This window comes from Rhipicephalus microplus, chromosome 10 (assembly GCF_043290135.1).
Source record: "Rhipicephalus microplus isolate Deutch F79 chromosome 10, USDA_Rmic, whole genome shotgun sequence".
Lineage (NCBI taxonomy): Eukaryota > Metazoa > Arthropoda > Arachnida > Ixodida > Ixodidae > Rhipicephalus > Rhipicephalus microplus.
The window spans coordinates 42,386,350-42,398,919 of NC_134709.1; the positions used below are offsets into that span (position 1 = coordinate 42,386,350).

Sequence of the window (12,570 nt, forward strand, 5' to 3'; positions counted from 1 at the left end):
GCACCCAAATCTGAGAATACGGGCCTACATCATTTTCGCCTCCATCGAAAGTGCCACCACGGCAGCCGGGATTGGATTCCGCGAACGGCGGGTCAGCAGCCGGGTGCCTTAACCAATAGACCACCGCGGCGGGGCCAATGATGAGTAAAATAATTACGCAAGCATCAAAGCAACATCGAGCATGCAAGCAGAAGAAAGAACTAAATAGCTGAAAAAAAAGAACGCTCGAATGACACGGTAGACAAAGGCTACAAAAGATTGCACACATCTCAACTGGAGTAAGAATATGCGCGAGTTTCTCGAATGGCTATATTCTGCATAAAATCTGATAATTTTCCACAGGCTACCAGTGATCAAAGTTTCTACTTAGTAATTATGAATAATTAAACTAACAAATTTACAGCAAGAACCTTTTAATAATAAAAATAAAAACTAATCGGCTTTGTCACCCAACGCGTACTTCGGTTCCTTAGCTTTGAGTTATTCCCGGAATGCAGGCAGTTCAGCACGTGTTTCGTTGTTTCGGCCGATGAAGACACTTATGTTTGTTCATTTGCAGAATACGTATGCTTATTAACGTGCAGATTGCTCACCTATCAAAGTAACCGGCCTTTGCGTCAGGCATTACGCCTATACTACGTCAGGTTTCGGCAGAATTTTGTTTTGGAAGGTTCAAACCCTAAAACCGTGTTGTATCACGCTATGGGGAGGGCAAAAGCGCTGGTGTGGCTTTGGTGGAGAGCAATTGGAAGAGAGAGAGGAACCCAGGGAAGTAGAGGCAGGAAGGTTAACCAGATAAGCGTCCGGTTAGCTATTTTGAACAGAGGATAAGGGAATGAAATAAGGGAACTGGAACAACGCTATACAAGATAAGGAATAATGGAACGAAATAGAGGAACTTTAACCACTCTATACAGTACAGCCAAATCTGAGATCGCTCGCTTCTCGACCGCTCCCAGGTTGCGTGGTGTTCGGCCAACCGACGGCGGCCAGCCTGGGGACCGACGGGAGCCACTACTTCAACAAGTGCTGGAGCCACGCGGCCAGTCACGTGACCTCTCCTCCTCTGAATCCGGACCCCACCACACCTAGCCGCCTCATGGACTTGCTCGGATGGTAAGAAGAAAAGCGCCTGACACGCTGCTCGCGTCCGCGGCTGCTACCAACGATCGCATAGCTTCAAAAACAAAAAAAAAAAAACTACGCGTAAACTTGTTAATGCATAACGAAAAGAACGACGCGTATCTCTGAGATTGTATCCAGTGCCTGCAACATTTTCGAAAAGTGTGAACTGGAAAAAAAATCGCGTGCAGACCTGCGTAAAGCTCGTATTTGCATAATCATAATCATAGTCACTTACTGTTTGCATGCGTGCGTCAGCTTTACATGTATATATAATGCTTTTTGTTTATTACATTCCGATTGTATCATTTTATGTATTTTTGCCAACTCCATATGTATATGTGCATGTATCATGTGTATTGCCCCCCCCTTACTCAATTCCCCCACGCCTAGGGCCTGTAAGGTGCCTTGAAATAAATAAAAATAGATAAATTATTCCCAGCTTATTTTATGCGCACTGCAAGATGAAGGCCTCTACCAATGATCTCCAGTCTCGCGTGGGCTGGTTCAACTGTGTGCTTACGAACTCCCTTCAAATAGGGAGTGCGTTAGGAACTTTTGATAGAGCATTGCTTTTTTTTTTTTTTTTGAGACAGTACGCACGCATGAAAGTTTTTGGATGCCCAATTTAGGTTAATTGAAGTACGCAGGTTCTTTTGTGAACCGCTTACAGCGCTCAACAGACAAAGTTCGAAGAAGATTCGAAGTTCGAAGACTTGTATTTACAGCTTATTAGAAGAAACCACGCCAATATATACAAAGGCCAACCACGCTTCCGCTGCAGCAGAGCCATCTTAGCAATTTGTAAACATGTCCAGAATGCGCGGAGCCTACACGCGTCCAGAAACGAACAAACGTAAAGCTGCGAAGAAATCTTTTTCCGCGTCGTGGTCTCTTTGTTGAGGCTATAGGTTGGCCTTCGCATTTATTCATGTCGTTTCTTTTGATAAGCTTTAGCTGACAGTCAGAACTCGTGTTGTTCCCTTCTTTTTACTGCGTGCTCGTCCTAAGCTGTTCTAACATGTTCAAAAATGAACTGTCACCAGCTACTCCAGGTTTTTTTTTTTCTTTCCTACGGAGTTTCACCATCCGAACCCATGATATCAGGCAAAGTTGAACGAAGAATCGGCTGATTTCGACCTCATGTGCGTTTTCACATTCCGGCCTCACCTAAATGTTGCTGTAGCAGCGAGGAATCGAACACGCGACCTTCAGCTCGATCGACGGTGAGTAGTGCTGCATGGTCACAAGACGAGGACACACGAGAAAGACAGACAGGATTTGGATCTCAGCAGCGTATTGCAACTTCACGACTCCTATACATGTTACCGCTGTTTTTGTATTCGCTGCACAGCGCTGCCAGCAGAGAAAGCGAAGATGTTTCAAGACTGATCCGCAAGTCAATTAATTCCCAAGTCGGCCACGCTTATTATGCTTTTGCTAATGCGTATTGGAACTGAGCAAATACAAAAATTTACATGTTTCCGTTGTCAGCTCCATTTTCGTTGCGTAGGCTAGAAGCACAGTCGAACTTGTTTGTAAGAGTAACTGATGCAAGATACAAATATTGAAAAGAGACACCACAGTGCGCAACACCAAAACGGAGAGATCAGAAGATGAGGACGCGGTAGCCTGCTGTTATGAGACAGCTCATATAAGCGGCGACCACTCCTGTAAGTGCGTGTATCCTATAAATGGGCTTCAAGTGTAGCTACATGCCAATAAAACAACGTCGCGATGTTAGGTTAGAAACAAAAAACTAATTAAAAAATGTCTTTACAGCGGAGACCTTCACGTCACCGGTTCCCAGCACTGCACGTTTACAACGGCGCAGAGGGCCGTCGGTGCCAACGACTTCACCAAGATTCCGCACGGAGTGAACGGCGTGGAGGAGAGAATGCCGGTCATCTGGGAGAAAGGAGTGGTAAGCGGCGACCTCGTGCGGAGGTCTCGTTAACTGATCAGGAATCATATTGTAATTACATGAAATACAAAGGCTCGCAATGCATGTATTAAATGAAACAAAAAACGTCTCCCCCCCCCCCCAAGTCTCCAGAGTTTGATTGTACAAGCAAAAAAAATACGTTAGTGTAGAAATTCACTGCTTTTTTAATGATAGGCGTGCACATGTATCTTCATTAGAGTGAGCCAAATTTGGGTTCCTCAATGACCCCTTACCCCTTCCGTACCTGTAACGAAGAACCCATACTCAAGCAGCGAGCTCTTGTCTATTAAAAAAAAAGAGTGACGTAATAGATGCAAACATGAAAATGTAACGCTGCTTTAACCTTCTCTCAACAACCAGCCTTCGGTCCTCGGTTTTCTGTGGTAAATAGTGGGAAGCTCAAAACCCCGCGCATAGATATATTGTTACAAGACTACATCACGCTGAAGAAGCAAGACAGACAGCGAGAAAGACGACGCGATTCTGGGATGCGGGGCGCGCTCTCGCTTGCCATCTCGGCTTAGGCTTGGGGTCGTGCAAATATATCTTAGCTATCACCTCGTTTCTCTGTGTGCCCTCCCGTAACAATATTACAGGACAAACCCCTGCCCCCGAGCCCTTCTCCCCATGGAGCGCCATCTGCGCCATACCTATATATGTTATCATCGTGAACGAGCGTTACTGCCATTTGGCGACAAATTATCAGCTTTTGGGAGCGCGCTAGCTTGCACGATGGAACTTATTGTTATAACCATCGCCCTATCACGCTGCGAAAAATTGAACCAGATGAGAAGTTGTTAGCCGCATTTATTTTGTCGTTTTTACAGATGACCGGAAAGATGGACGCCTGCCGTTTCGTGGCCGTCACGAGCACCAACGCTGCAAAGTTGTTCAACATATATCCCAAAAAGGTAAGTAAACTTGCATGAAAAGTGCAATCTTGAGAAGGTATCATTTGAGAATGAAGTGAAGTGACCATAAACCAACATTTTACGGACAAAGAACGTCAGCGCTAGATTATTTTCAAATGCAGTAAGCTTTCTAGTAAAGCTTGTTAATTTCTCGTGGTGACATGCTAGTTATTGGCAACGCTCACATCAGGTCTCATTTTCATCGGTCAATGTCCATCGTGATAACTGTGCTCTCTAGACTGTGCAAGTTCGTTAACGGCCCACTTTTTTTCAGTTTCAGTTTGTGGGCAGTGCCGCAAGGTGTTTAAACTTACGGCTCCTTTATGTACTCACCTGAAACGATTGGAAGATGAAAGACACCATCCTTTACCTCTCTGTCGATGTATGGATCCTGACTCGCCACTGTCCCAAAACATTTTGCACTTAACGTGGTTTTTCACTGCCTCCGAGATCGGAGAAACATCACCCGTTCCTGCACTGCCTCTGGGATCGGCCCGCCTATTTCCTCGCTAAGACGTAGTGTGATGACGTCATAATATATTGCCAGGTCACGTGACTTAAATTTTGGCTATAATATGTGACGACAACATGACGTCATACGGTAACGTCTTAAAGTGACGATGATTTTTTTTTTATCACTCGCGATGATGCCGATCGACGACGAGGGACACCCACCAATTTTCGAGTTTTGATTGATATGTGATGTTTAACGTCCCAAACCACCATATCATTATGAGAGACACCGTGATTGAGGGCTCCGTAAATTTCGACCACCTGGGCTTCTTTGACGTGCACCCGAATCTGAGCACGCGGGCTTACAGCACTTTCGCTTCCACCGTAAGTGCAGCCGCCGATGCCAGGATTCTATCACGCGACCTGCGGGTCAGCCGCCGAGTACCTCAGCTACTAGACCACTACGGCGGGGCAATTTTCGAGTTTTATGAGGCTTCGAAAACTCTCGCCTTAATTCATTTGGTAGCCAGTACACGAAGCCTACTTTGTGTATTGAATCGCGAGTGTTGTCTACACACCACTTGCACTTTTAAGACTGGATACTTGCCATTTCGTTTTTTTAGGGGCGAAGCTCCTTAGGGCGTGGGCTGTGCGTCCCCTGTATGTAGCCACCTCTAGTTTAGTTCTTGCAGTGTTCACTAGATGGCGGTACCGTCCCCTGTATGTAGCCACCTCTAGTTTAGTTCTTGCAGTGTTCACTAGATGGCGGTACCGTCTCCTGTATGTAGCCACCTCTCGTTTAGTTCTTGTAGTGTTTACTAGATGGTGGTACTTGTAGCTGATGATGAAAAGATGCAAGATGTTATAAACTAGAAAGCGGTACTTGTAGTTGATGAAAGACGCGAGATCTTATAAAATAGGAATGATGTCACATATGGCGCGTGTCATTGGTTGAAGGCAATCGTTCGATTTAGTGCGGCGACGTACGCTAGGGGGAGCGATGTAATAAAATCGAGTGGGCAAAATGTACAGAGGATTCATGGTTTACCAGGTTTACCTCAGGAGCTTCGCCCACTCATCATCATTTACTTCGTGGATATGGCGGCACTTTTTTTCCTTAGTTTTCGCTAAAAGCGAACGCCTCAAGTGTATCATCAAACGAAAAAAGTGACACTGGAGGTGTCAACATAAGTAAGACGAAAAAAATCAAATTTTGATGACGTCTTAATATGACGTCGCAGGCCTCTGAAATTCGTTGCGCCACGCATGACGTCACTGAAGTGAAAAAAAAACATGGCGTCACATGACATCGTCACTTGGTCAAACATGAGCCGATCTCGGAGGCCCACTAAGACCACATGAGGTGCAGAAATCTTCCGATGCCTCCGATCCCATAGGCAATAACACCTGAAGGCCTGACCACACGTTAGCGCTGCAACGTGATGCGATGCCGCACCCTCTCCCCAATGAGAAAGGGCGTGTGGCTATGTAATGCTGCGCGCCCAGGTACGTGTGGTCAGGCCTTTAAGTGCAGACAGTTTTCCAGGCGGAGGAGGGTGGAGTGACCAATACAATCGACCAAGGCCCGCATTCACAAACCAACCTCAACCTTACCTCGAGTTTTCCTCATCGGTTTTAAGCCGTTATTGCACTCGCTGAACAAAGCAGCCTAGTATACATGAACCAATATCGTTGCTATATTTTACCCCATTACCATTTCTGCGCCCTTATAATGACCGTAGAGAGTACGGAAACTTGAGGAAAACGCGAGGAAAGGCCAAGGTTGGTTTGTGAACACGGTCCTAAGAAAAAGATGTTGGCTTTCGCTTTCGAATCGTCTTATACAAACACGTAAAGGAACGTGTGAGTTTTTCAAACCAACAGTAAATTCTGGTCGTTTCCTGGCTTTTAGTGGCACTCAAATGTTTATTACTCGCTCCGTCGTTTTGCCAGGGACGCATCCAAGCTGGCTCGGATGCGGACATCGTCATCTGGGATCCCAAGAAGCTGACCACAATATCCAAGAAGTCGCACAATTCCTCGGCCGACTTCAACATCTTCGAAGGAATGCAAGTTCGGGGTGGACCTCAGTACGTCATTTCCGGAGGACACGTGGTGTTGGACGAAGGCCAAGTGAGCTACACTATTCCGAATCGATGTCGCCTTTATGCCTAGCAGACATGAATGTAGATAAGAGCTTGTCTGTGTCTATCTGCTTTTGTGGTTACGTCAAAGAACTGGTTTGCGATGACTCGAAAAACTTCGAATATAGTATCGAGTAGTGTTTCGGCAGTGTCTTATTCCATTCAGCGTTTCAATCAAATAGTCTGAGAATACTAAAATAATATTAACTGTCGCCATCTGAGCCCAAAACTGCTGCAATTACGTCAAGTTTCATAAAGTAGCCACAAAGCTTGAGCGTTAATGTATTGTAGTAGGCTACGTTGCTTGCGTAGTGATACTTTACGACTTACTATTTATTCATTTTATGCTATAGGTGACTTTAATGGTATAATTGTAGGATATGAACATTACCTTATATTAACTGTAGTTACGGCTGCTTCATATTCGAAAGCTGTTGGAAAGCATTTGATTTGGTCGGGTTCTGGTACGATTCGAATCGTATACTTTATTCACGTCAGTTTCATATTCGCACATCCTCACAATAAAGCACAACTCCAAGTTTGGAACGAAATCTCACTTGGTTTAATCGGTAATTCACTATAGCAGCATAAGTCTGAGGAATCCATCTTCGCAAAGCTGTGGGGTTGTTAATAGTTTAATTTTCTTATCAGTAGCGCTAAAAGAACACTCAATGCGTGCACCTGCATGTTATCGAGAATGATGCAAGTAGCAGCACACCGCTACCTGAGATTTTCTAACGTGCCGAGGGCAAAAACGCAGAGTGTCGCCTGTTGTTGGAGGTTACATTCAGGAGTTCATTATTCTAGTCATATTTTGCGTCACTTCCGGCAAGCTGTGACGGCGCAGTTTTTTATTGCGATAACACATATATGGACACTCTCGGCTGGGTGTTGCCGCCAGCGTCGCCATCACTAACCGTATATATATATATATATATATATATATATATATATATATATATATATATATATATATATATATATATATATATATATATATATCAGGAAAAAGACTTTGGCGTGCATAATCGAACGTCGGACCTCTGACTTATGGGTGCGAGGCGTTAGCCACTGAGCCTGAAAGGAGCATCTCCTTCAACGCTCAAACGGCAAGCTATTTATATCTACCAGTTACCGCTGGTTATGGGTATCTCCTGGGGAACTATCGTGTTTTCAGCATTTACCAACAAGATGGCGCAATGAGCGCACATCGCCGCATCGTCACGACGCGGCGGCGCGTGCTCACATCTCTCACGCGTACTTTGCCCCGCGGAGAGAGGGCATGCGCATGCGCTTGCTTATCTCGCGGTGAGAACAATCGTACGCCTTGGCTGGCCTTGGGCTTTCACCGGAATGATTCTGGTGTGGTTACCGGAAGCACAAAGGTCACTGCAACCGTTGCACAGTCTCCGTTTGCGAAAATGATGCGCCTTTCGGACACAGTTAAGTAACTACTGAGACGCTTATTCGCGTTCATCTGTACCTGTGAGCACGTTTCGTGCGTCATTCAACGCGGGCACGTTTCGATCTGCTTGCCATTATGCGCGTGACCTTCCAATGTGTTCCTACGGCGTTTATTGCTTCGCCTTTGCGCCAAAGCTGTGACTTTTCTTCACTTTTCAAGTGTCGAAAACTGTTAATTCCGCTAGCCTTTCGCCACGCATCCGCATCGATCACGAAAATCTTGCTGTGCTCTCGCTTTATATGCACACTTCGTAGCTCAAATGTAACACTTTTATGCGGTCCTTAAACGCACGGACCTATCAGCACAAGACTTTGCTCATGAAATCGAATGTTATCGCAGTGAGACCATGTGTTTACAATGTTGCGAAAGTGGATTCTGAAAGGTTCAGAGTTGGAAACATGATGCAACTCATTAGTGAGTTCGCATCCCAGATAGCGAAGAATTTCGCGTCAGCCGGGGAGCTTTCTTTAGGAGAAATTCATACAAAACTCTGCGAAGCTCTCTGCTATGAACGAGTGGTTGACAAATGTTATACTTTCGTGAGTTTATATGAGTATATGTTCTTTTGAACCACATTTTGGCTACGAATGGCGCTGGCTAACCCTCTCAGGAATTAGAAGCACAGAAATATCCAACAATATGAATAAAATAACGCCGTCCGTCATATAGCTCGGTGGGTAGAGCATCAGAAGCATAATTCCAGGGTTGCGGAATCGGCTCCACCGACGGAAAGTGTATTTTCTTCAGCCACATTTATTTATTTAGGCTAACGTCTTAGCTACCACACTATAGTTAAATAACAACACAGGCAATGACCACAACGCTTCCCTTGGTATATTTATCTGTTGGATTATTTGATTGGGCCTTCCAAACAAACGAGCATCTCCACCAAATCGTCTTAATGCTTTAACACGGACCGCTAACGTGAGCATTGCAACAGTGTCAGACTGAGACGAAAACATTTTCACGTGGCCTCCGTAAGTGTCACATTGCGCTTCCTTTTTCCTTGCTCTCCGATCACGCATCATTACATGAATGCTAATCACGTCAAACGACGTGTCGTTTTTTTCTGCGCAGCTCAAAGTGAGCCAAGGGTCCGGACGCTTCGTTGCTTTGCCGCCGTTTTCACCGCACACCTTCAGCAGTCTCTTCGAGAGGGAGCGGGTAAGTGAATGTCTACATGGGTAATTTATGTTGTACGACTCGTAATCTCGCTGCACCATTTTCTGCCAGAAAACAGAGTGTGGCCGAGACAGTTTCCTCTTCGTCGAGTTCTAAGTGGGACACTATTATTTTTAGCACTTCCGTTTGGATCGACCTACCCATCCACCGAGCAGGTATCTAACACTGGAAGGACCGGCTACGATGCCTTATCTTCACGGCAGTGTAGTAGGCCGGACAGAATGTGGGACGGGGTGAGGTGTCTTATCCCCACAGCAGTGTCGTAGGCCGGATCATGAGAATACTGCAGGACAGAAAGCGGTGTCTTATCACCGCAGCAGTGTCATAGGCTGGATAAAATACTGCAGGACAGGATGCGGTACCTTATCCCCGCAGCAGTGTCCGGATAAAATATCATAGAACAGATTAGAATGCGGTGCTCTATCGTTCCCGCAGCAGCGTCGTAGGCTGGATTAGAAGGTTGTCGGACAGGATACAGTGTCTTATCCTCTCCACAGCAGTGTCGTAGGCCGGATGAAGTATTGAAGGATAGGATGGGGTGCCTTACTCGCACAGAACTGAATACAGGTCTGTAGGGTGTGCTTCAAAAACCTGTCAACTCCGCTACAGAGTCACATGCCTGACCGTGTTAAAAAAATACTACGATTGCCAGGAAAAGCCGACAAAGTTCAATAATTATGCCAGACAGTCGGCAAGCGAAGCCACGCTCAGGAGAAGAGCTTTTTTTGTATAACTGAGTAAACTTTTCACAATTCCAAAAGCATCTCTTTTGCCGCGATAAGATGCCCGATAAGCAAAAAAAAATTGCAAGTTATAAAGCACCGCTGGTGGTGACGCGTTGAATTCTTCAGCATCAGCTAGACGTGATGATGTAGAACGTGAACTACGCTATGCTCCGATTTATCCAGGAACTTGCAGCGTAAGCTTTCATTGAGCCAATGAAGCCAGAACATGAATGGACATTGTAACCCATGACGCCACACGGACATTCGGTGGCTAAAGTTTTCGGCCCGAAAATCGACACGAACACTTTAGTTTCTCCTACGATGGCGAAATTATAGTCTTCAAAGCATAACGTATGACCCTGAACCGACTCCGTGTTTCGCTTGAGAGTCCCCCTTTGATGCACTCTGAGCCGGGACAGTCCTGTGTGACGCGGTGTTACGACGCGGTGTGCGCAGTCCAGCCAGCATCTGAAGGTGAACCGTGACGGCTACGACGGACCCGTGGAAGACGTGATGGTGAACGGAGGCGACGGTTCTACGCCGCTGAAGAACCACTCGACGCCCCAGAGGGGACAGGAGAGTCCCTTCAGCCCGTCCGAGTTCCACACCCGCGGACCCACCCGCAGCGGAGTTCGCAACCAACAGGACTCCAGCTTCAGTCTGTCCGGTAAGGACCAACGGCGCTCCCGTCTACGCTGTCTGTCCTTGTCTCGTGCACAGGCGTAGTCAGGGGAAGAGGAGGGCGGGTCAACGCACGGCCACTAGCATTTCGCATAGGCGCACAAGTACAAATGCACGCCGCGAACCATTCATAAATTATGGTTGAATCCCACTCCACCTCCACGAAAAAAAAATCTGGCTATGTTCTTGGCCTGGTGCGCGCTGTAACATCGTTGTTATCGATGCTTACTTAATTAGGAAAATTGATCGTCTAAATATTTATTACTTCTGCAGTTCTGTGAAGTCATTTCCTGCATCTCGTTAGAGAACATCACCTCCAGCTCGTGTGCAGCGTCGAGGTTCATGAGTCTAGCGTCAAGAGCTGGAGCATTCTCTTACAAACACTCTCAGGGCGAGATGACTTTGTGTCTATGGACTCCTGTCTATACAATAATTAGGTTATACAGTGGAGCATCTTAGCGCCCGCATTAAGCCCCTCCGCGTGGATGCGGCAACGGTCCGGTTGATGACGCTGATGGGGATTATTGTGCCAAGCGTCTAGCGGTCAGCCGGACTTGAACAAATCTCTCGAGAACCTTAGAAACGCATAAGGAACACGCATTTAGTGTAACCTGGATATACCGAGTTTGAAAGGAGATCACACAAAGATTTATATATAGGAAATCCGATATATAGAATATATACAGAGAAAGTATCTTCAGAGGATTTTTACTCCCGTTCGGTATGCACAATGTCCCGTTATGCATGGGTTTGGTATTCACGTGTTCGACTGTACAGATACATAAGCCACTCGTGAGCTGCTCTACCTGTGATCACTGCAGGGGCGCAGATCGACGACAGCCAAGGCACAAGGAGCGGCATTCGCGTCCACAACCCACCAGGCGGCAGGTCCAGCGGCATCTGGTAGAGACCCCGCATGGAAGGACCAGTGGCGCCTGCTTTACTGTGAAAAGCTGTCCTCGTGATCCCTGCCATGCTATGTGGCACCCTCCGCCCCCGCCCTTATTACCCTCTTTTTTTTTTTGTTTTGAAGCTCTCTTCAAACCGTCGTACGCCTCGTGAAGTTATTAGCAGCTGTAACTATCGCCCACCTGCGTTAACAGGAAAAACAATGGTCCACACCCCTTGCCCAGAAGCTCTGCAAGACTACTCTGCTCCGTCTGAACAAAGTGCAATTGTGGTATGCAGGAAAAACCCGCTTCGAATGCTAACCGAAAAAGTGTAGCTACGGCTTGTTCCAGAAAAGACGTCACGAGTCACTTAAAGATGTTTTGAGCTCTCTTAAGCACCTGAAACGAGACGTCTGCGAAACACAGTCGCTACAACGCAGATCGCGAGCATGAAACGCATCCGCATCTAACCACCATATCCGGCTCCCAACCCATCACCCCTCCCCCCTCTTTTTTTTTTTGCAGCAGAAAAGAAGCCTTTGGTGCCAAATGTGACAGACAATAAACGAACAACTGCTTACGTACGCAGCAGCAGCGAGATCGTAACATTTTCTAACCCTTCTTGAAAGGTTGTGCGGTCGGTGCCTTTGTAGGCTGAACCGAACGGTAGGCAGGTCACAAGAAATATGCATCCAGCAGCATTTTGCATCGTAGCTATAGGCAGTATTTAGCCAGGTACCTGAGTTTCCATTTCGTTCTGTGAGTCAAAAAGATATATGCGTGTTTTTTTTAAGGTTGCAGCTACAGGACGTCAAGGGTTCTACGAGGTTGTCCAGTTAAGACGACGACCAGTGGCCGACGGAAGCCGATATAACTGTAGTAGCGCGCATTTCAGAAAAAAATGCACCGAAATGAGAGGTATACACTGCAGCAACACTCCAAAAAAATATCGAGTAAAAAGGGTGTCTTTTTGTCCCACAACAATAATCATCAGGCTTGCGTGCACTTCCTTTCTTGAAAACTCGGCGCTGGCCACTTTCCTATCGAGAATG

At 46.3% G+C, this 12,570-nt stretch overlaps 1 protein-coding gene across 3 annotated transcripts in view; it reads left to right on the forward strand.

Moving 5' to 3' along the window:
- LOC119181339 (dihydropyrimidinase-related protein 2) overlaps window positions 1-12,114 on the forward strand; it is an 87,743-nt gene extending 75,629 nt beyond the window's left edge. For all 3 annotated transcript variants that reach the window (XM_037432554.2, XM_037432556.2, XM_037432555.2), the window contains 7 exons: window positions 960-1,116; window positions 2,905-3,046; window positions 3,895-3,978; window positions 6,385-6,564; window positions 9,118-9,204; window positions 10,404-10,614; window positions 11,450-12,114. In XM_037432554.2, the coding sequence (XP_037288451.2) occupies window positions 960-1,116; window positions 2,905-3,046; window positions 3,895-3,978; window positions 6,385-6,564; window positions 9,118-9,204; window positions 10,404-10,614; window positions 11,450-11,535 (947 nt within the window). In that variant the 3' untranslated portion in view covers window positions 11,536-12,114. The remainder of the gene's footprint in view (window positions 1-959; window positions 1,117-2,904; window positions 3,047-3,894; window positions 3,979-6,384; window positions 6,565-9,117; window positions 9,205-10,403; window positions 10,615-11,449) is intronic.
- The last annotated feature ends 456 nt before the right edge of the window (window positions 12,115-12,570 follow it).